The sequence below is a fragment of the Grammomys surdaster genome, unplaced genomic scaffold (assembly GCF_004785775.1).
Source record: "Grammomys surdaster isolate TR1022 unplaced genomic scaffold, NIH_TR_1.0 372, whole genome shotgun sequence".
NCBI lineage: Eukaryota > Metazoa > Chordata > Mammalia > Rodentia > Muridae > Grammomys > Grammomys surdaster.
The window spans coordinates 7,020,375-7,027,801 of NW_021604791.1; the positions used below are offsets into that span (position 1 = coordinate 7,020,375).

The following is a 7,427-nucleotide window of genomic DNA, read 5'->3' on the forward strand; positions in this document are numbered from 1 at the left end:
GGATGGAGAGATGGCTCAGCAGTTAAGAGCACTGACTGCTCCCCCAGAGGTCCTGAGTTCAATTCCCAACAATCACACGGTGGCTCCAAACGATCTGTGATGGGATCCGATGCCCTTTTCCGGTGTGTCTGAAGGCAGCTACGGTATACTCACATATAGGAAATAAATAAATCCTAAAAAAAAAGAAAAGTAGAAAAAAATCCAGAAAGACATGAATCGCTTGTGTATTTTAAGAATCTTCACATAAAAGCAGGGCAAGGAGAAAAGCAGAAATACTGAGATTATAGTTAAAAAGACTGCAGTGTTTTCGCTGAGCATCGTCACACACAAATGCTATAGGATGCTTGGAGTGTAGAATCAGCATTACATACTAACCGAGCACTGCTGGTGAGTTGCTCAGTTGCTGAACACAAGTTTAAAATTGTGTTACTAAGGACATTTTTTCCTCTTGTTTTAAAAATCCTCTTCAGGATATCTCTGGGACCAGGTGTACAATGGCTTACATGGTAATGTTCCCCATGTTCCTAGTAAATACTTCCTGGTAAAATCCTCTTAAACACCGAGAAACCCAACTAACTGTCTGTATCTTCTATCTAAGCCAGAGCTCCTAAAGAGGGTGGGGTTCTTTCTTTTAGTGATTCTTGTTTTGATTTTGTTGCTTTGAAACAGGTTCTCAATTTGTAGCCCAGGCTGACCCCTGCTTATATGCTCGTTCCTCCGCTGCCTGAGGTAGACCACAGGTGCGTGGTAGCAGGGCTTGTTGAGAATCTGACAGAAAATTTCAATCCAAGCTCCAAGGGGACCGTTGAGGTGGGGGGGGGGGGAGTACACACACACACACACACACACACACACACACACACTGTAACTTGAGGCTAGTGCTTAGATGTCCCTTAAAATTTTATCTTTAGCCAAGCAGTAGTGGCTCATGCCTTTAATCTCAACACTTGGGAGGCAGAGGCAAGTAGATATCTGTGAGTTCAAGGTCAGCCTGGTCTAAAAAGTATGTTCCAGGGCAGTCAGGGCTACACAAAGAAGTTCTGTCTTAAAAAACCAAAACTAAGCAAATAAGCAAACAAATAAATAATAAATCCATCTCCAAACAGATGGTGGGCCCAGGTTAAGAATTCTCTGTAGTGCTTGCCACCCAAGGAATTTATTTTTTCTCTGTGAATACTGGATTCAACCTCGCCGAATAATAGTCTTGGGAGTGGCAGTCGTAGAGGAGGTTGGAACGGAGCACCGTGTGACTAGCAGGAGAGACACACTGCTAAAGATAGATATCCCAGGACCTCATTGATGCACAAGGGCCCGCAGACCCTGGAACTAAGTAAGCTTCTGCGTTGCCTGGCAACTGGGCTACCGTTGCACATGCGCAGAGGTCCTATTCGTGCTTAACCTGTCCCTAAAGCGTTAGAGACCACTAGCCAGAGCTGGCTGGTTCCCTCTGCCAGCCTGGAGGAAGACTGAGGCCTTGACCCCTCGTGAGGGGCACAAGAGAACATCATGCAGGTAAGAGTCAGGTCGTAGGGTGACCTTGGAGCCCTGAGCTGAATAAGCCAGCTAGTTCCAAGCTCAGGGATGTACATAGAGTGTTGCGGACCGTCCGCAGGGGTAGGTTCTAACATTTGTTCTTGGTAGGTGTTATTTTGTGAGTCTCTGTCTAGTTTTGAGAGAATGCTGTTTTGTTTTTTGTTTTTTTTTTGTTTTTTGTTTTTTGGTTTTTTTCGATATCCTGAGTCTCCTGTGAGGCTGAAAGAGACACTTAGTTTGTTCAGTATTGCTTTTTACCCCTAAGTCCTGGACATCCAAATGCTATACTAGTTCTGAATTACGAAAGAAGTACGATTGGCCCAAGGGGATTCAGTTATGTTCGTTTATGTTCTTTTATAGGAAGGTACGGGGTGGGTGGTGCCCATTGCTGTGAGATGTCTCAGTTGGTTAAGGTGCTTGCTGCCAAGCCTGATAACCTGAGTTTGACCCATGGCACCTACAAACCTGACTCCTCCAGGTTATCTTCTGATCTACATACACACACACACACACACACACACAAGGGCGAGTGCGCAAACAATTTCTTTTAAATAAAAAGTTAAATTACAGCTATACGTTTCAAGACTTTGGTCTGGGTAATTTCACAGGGTGATGTTTTTTTATTTATGAATTCTTTAACTTTAAATTTTATTTATTTATTTTATTTGTGTGGACATTTTGCTTGCACGAATGTCTGTATATCACATGATACCCACGGAGTTCTGAAGAGGACGGTTGGATCCCCTGGAACTGAAGTTACAAATGGTTGTAAATCAGCATATCGGTGCTGGGAATTGAACTCAGGCTCTCTTTTAAGAGTGCTCGTAACCCATGAGCCACCTCTCCAGCCCCTCGAGTTCTTTATAATAAAGTTTTAATTTAGAAAAATAAGAATCTCCTTCTTCAGTTCCTCCATCCCATCCTCTCCCTGCCCTTTTCCTCCTTCTCTCACAGGAAAATCCTCACTTTCTGACATAAGAAATAGCTTTCTATTCCCTGCTCCTTAGCAAAGTGAATTGGGTTTTTCTTGGTTTACATACAAACTTTGGGTAGTTGAGTAGATCACATAATGTATTAAGCTATTTTAAGCACGATTCACATGTAATCGGGTCCTTTCATGTTGGGCCGGCTGTTAGCAAGTACAATTGTACAATTAGCCTGGCCCTGCAGTCTGTCCTGCTTTACTTCTGCTTTTCAGAAATTCTGCTGAAGTGGAACCAGCAGGAAGCAACTGCTCACTGACCCCTCTCTGACGTTATTATTATTGTTCCTTGATTTATTCAGCAGACATTCCTTATGCTTTAAACACGGGGCCTGTTCTATAAGAGTGTGCTTGAGAGAACAAAAAAGACAACACACAGTGTGGCAGAAATACTGTCACCATTTGTGAAAATAGATTGTGGCCCCTATCTCTGCTAGATAACATTTCATAAATAATCCTAAAAGCCGAGGGTAGGGCACTTTCAAAGACGGTTATGTTGAGTCACACTGGAATGAAGTCTAGATCAGTCCAAAAAGAGCAGTTGAGAAGTTTGAACACATCTACAAGAATATACTCTGATGACTCTCAAGAAGAGTGCTTTACCAAGAAAAACCCAAGTCAAATGCATATTCAGTGCATAAGGGCTGCTCTGTTATGTCAACAACACAGTCTCAGATGGAACAGTCAAGACTGGGTTGGTTGGAGTGACGTGGTAGGAACTGGCTACGATTCTAAGACTTTTCAGTCATCTCTCTTAAGACGTTCAGCAGTTCTAAAGGAAAGAAAGTACCAGGTGACTGTGACATGTGAAAAGTGTTCTTAAAAAGTGATTGTTGGAGTTCTCAATGGAGGAGTTAGAGTGAGGACTGGAGGAGTTAAGAGTGAGGACTGGAGGAGCTGAAAGGGTTTGTGGCCCCATGAGGAGAGCAACAATACCAACCAACCACAGCTCCCAGGGTCTTAACCACCAGCCTGGGAGCACTTAGGGAGGGATCCAGGGCTTCAGCTGAATACATAAGAGTGGAGGGCCCTGCCGGGCATAGGTGGAAGATGAGATCCTTGACCTCATGAAGGCTGGACGCCCCAGGGGGTGGGAATTTTGAGGGTGGGGAAGTGGAAGTTGGGGGGATAGGTGGGGGTTACATCCACGGAGAAGAAGGAGGAGGGGTGAAGGGATAGGGGGTTCCCGGGTGGGTGGGGGATGGGGTAAGGGGACAACATATGAAATGTAAATAAAATATCCAATAAAAAAAAAAGTGATTGTTGGGCTCAGTGGGTGAAGGTGCCTGCTCCCTGGCCTGAATTAGATCCCTGAGATCCATGTAAAGACAATGTCCTATGACCTCCACATGTATGTCATGGCACATGTGATCCATCCCCTAACTCCTACACTCCCACACACACACTGGGGGAGGGGAGAATAAGACTAAAATTTCAAGATAAAAGATACTAGAATTGTTGGTAACAGTTGGCTAGGTCAGTATATCCTACTGAATAAAAATAAAAATGTGTAGGGTGGGAACTATAGCAGAAGCTTCTAGAAAGTCGTCTAAGAGAATTAAAAGGAGCCCCTAAAAGTGTCAGATGTGACATGATAGCAAGAAAAACTTACATCAGAATCAAGGGGAAAATGGCAAACTGTAAAATCTTAAGGTGCCTAAGACTTCAGAATAGGAAGGTCTGATACCACCTTGTAAGACCAGACACTGTCAGCCCGAACCTCTCCAGCATGAGAATTATTTCAACCAGAGAAGCTCTGGAAACAGAGAAATCATTTTTTGAAGGGGAAATTGACATCCCTAAAGAAATCTCTGCTTGTGATATATTAGTCTGTGTGTGTGCGCAGCAGAAAACTGATTGTAATTCGTGACAGGATGAGGCCTGCAGAGGGTACCGACTTGGGTATGAACAAACTCCTCCCAGCTTTCTAGCCTCACCCTAGAGGTCAACTCCCCGGAACCTCTCTTTGTTTCAGCAGAAGATAGTAAGCCTGGGTCTCAGCGCACCATCTGAGATTTCCTCATTGCAAGAGTCATCTTAACAAATTTCTGGTTTACTGCATTATATCCCAGAATGTGTATCTCTCCCCACGCTCCACTCCTGTCTTGCAATCTTTGAAGCCAGTTTTAGCATGAAAGATTTACACACTTGTAGTTTGGTCTTGGGTACAATTGGCAGAGTAAGTGTTAACTGAAGTCTAAGATGTGCCCAAGGATGGGAGACAAGCAGGGGGTTGAAGTGGGACCTCTGTGTGGGGAATCCAGGGCAAGTTGCCCTGACAATTGGTGGTCAGGGATCAAACCTGCTCTTCAGGCAGTGTTAGCCCAGGGCTGCTTTCCCATGGACTTATAAGAACATTTTATGTTCAGCCTTTAGAAATTCCCGCCAATCAATTTTCAAAGACAGCACGCAGAACCCAGCCAAAGGTATAGAGCATCCAAAGAACAGGGCGGCACGGTCGTGGGCCGGTGAGGACAATGACTTACAGAGATTTCCAGGATTAGGGTGGACAGAAGCCAGCTACAAAACAATAGTGCTCTTTGTAATCCAAAAACATCTACAGGAAGGAATCGAAGAAGGACCATAAAATTTCTATAAAAATATTTCTACATGCTAACAATAAAAAAAAAGAACAAACACAACTCTTCCATTGATCTTAACACCAGAAAGAATAGAGAACAAAGGCACAAACTAACAAGGCTGAAGACTCATATGAACAAAAGTATAAATGAGTGCCGGAAATAAAGAAGACAGAAAAAAGTGACAACAGGCCGCATACTGTGGATGGGGACACTCCTGTCGCCTAGCTGTACAGCTTGCCTTTGGAAACAAATGCTTGCCATGATTAAGAGAAAAAGATATAAAGGCAGCTCACGGGGAGTGATGAGTTTGTTAATAACTTGGAATAAAACTGGAGTGATATATGTCCCTATGTATCTCTGCCCAGCCCATAGAAATGTTAAAGATGATATAAAAGCTAAGAAATATATGTCCGCATGAAGATTTGATTGTGTGCCTAAGTGACTCTAGTTGTTCTCCTGGGAGACGGAAAGCCTGGAAAGGATGGTAGGGTGGGTTACAGCGAGTGGGTGTACTTCATTACGCTGTACTGTGTGTTTATAAATGCCTAAAACAGTCATTCACATATTATGTGTTTTTCCACTTGATATTTGGGCATGCTGGCTCATAAAACCAGCTTAGGTGACATAGTGAGACCTTACTTATTTAAAAAGAAAAAGGCTGCCAAAACCCAAAACTAGCTAGGCCACGGGCTTAGGGGAAAACCAAATCCTATTGGTCTAAAGGAACATATGGATAGAGTGACCCCTAACTCATTTCTGCTACACTCATAGGTCAGTGTCTTGCTCAGTCATCATTAGAAAAGCTTCCTCCTGCAAGTTAAAGGGAATCAATAGAGAGACCCACAACTAGACAGTGTGCAGAGTGAGAGACCTTGGAACACTCAATCCTAAACGGATTATCTTCAGCAAATCTCTCCCTTCTGAGCTCTGGGAAGTGGAGACAGTGGGGGGTTGGGGGGGAGGATGGAAGATATCAAGGAAACAGTGTCTTCCAGACACAACAGGACCAATGCACATGTGAACTCACAGAGCGTGTGGTAGCATGCACAGGGCCTATGCCAGATCCAGGCCAGAAGGGGCCCTGGTGCTGAGGAGAGGAAGTGGAGAAGCTACCTCCAATTGACAACTACTTGCAAAGGACAAAGTAGTTTTCTCCATTGAGGTCTCAGTGGGTATGTAAGACACACTTAAGGGCAGGCCCCATGCCCAGTAGTAGAAGGCAAACCAAAAACATACTCAGTGGAATTTCTGTAGATGACTTTGTTTCATATTGCTTTGTTTGGACTTTTTAAGAAAACCTTACTGTCTTTTGCTCATACATTATGGTTCCTGATTTTGTGTTTTATGGGTTTTGTTTTATGTATGTGTCTCTGTGTTTGTGTTTATCATGCTTTATCTTTGTTTATTATTCTTCTTCTGGTTTTGGTTTTGCCTTTTTGATTTCTAAAGGCATGGAGTTGGATGAACTGAAAGAATCTAGGAGGACTTGAGGGAGAGCAAACAATGATCAGAATATATTGAATGGAAATAAATACTATTTTCAATTAAAAAATAAAAAAGTAAGGGGTTGGAGAGATGTCCCATTGGTTAAGAGCACTTCCAGCTCTTCCACAGAACCTGGGTCTGGTTCCCAGCACCCATATCAGGATGCTCACAACCACATGTGAATCTTCTGTGGGCATGGCATGCATGTGGTGAACATGAATTCACACAGGCACACACACATACACACAAATAATAGATAGATAGATAGATAGATAGATAGATAGATAGATAGATAGATAGATCTTGAAGCCAAAATAACTAAAATCACTTTTGCACACACTGCTCAGGCCCACAGATTCTAGCCAGGTATCCTCCTCTGGGTTGCCACCAAGATGCTGGCTTGCTATTCTTCTCTCATAGGCCTCAACCCCTGACTCATTGAAAATGTGGCACTGTTGCCCATCAGAGGTTAGTTCAGAATATCTGCCCCTGGTGAGACAAAGATATGCACATTAGGGCTAAAGCCATTGTTCAGGGCCAATGTTTTCTTCAATAAAAACTGACATATGAAATGGAGGAGAGCTGGTAGGACCTTGATGTATGCCGTTCTCAACATTCTTAGTATCTAAAAGAAACTCTAGCTAGGTGGTGGTGGCACACCGCTTTAATCCCAGAACTTGGGAGGCAGAGGCAGACAGATTTCTGAGTTCGAGGCCAGCCTGGTCTACAGAGTGAGTTCCAGGACAGCCAGGGCTACACAGAGAAACCCTGTCTTGAAAAACCAAAGAAGAAGAAGAGGAAGAAGAAGAAGAAGAAGAAGAAGAAGAAGAAGAAGAAGAAGAAGA

The 7,427-nt window shown here is 43.5% G+C and overlaps 1 protein-coding gene across 2 annotated transcripts in view; it reads left to right on the plus strand.

Moving 5' to 3' along the window:
• Window positions 1-1,367: 1,367 nt before the first annotated feature.
• The window catches only part of Pdcl2 (phosducin like 2), a 22,373-nt gene continuing 16,313 nt past the window's right edge, over window positions 1,368-7,427 (plus strand). For both annotated transcript variants that reach the window (XM_028780838.1, XM_028780839.1), the window contains exon 1: window positions 1,368-1,512. In XM_028780838.1, the coding sequence (XP_028636671.1) occupies window positions 1,507-1,512 (6 nt within the window). In that variant the 5' untranslated portion in view covers window positions 1,368-1,506. The remainder of the gene's footprint in view (window positions 1,513-7,427) is intronic.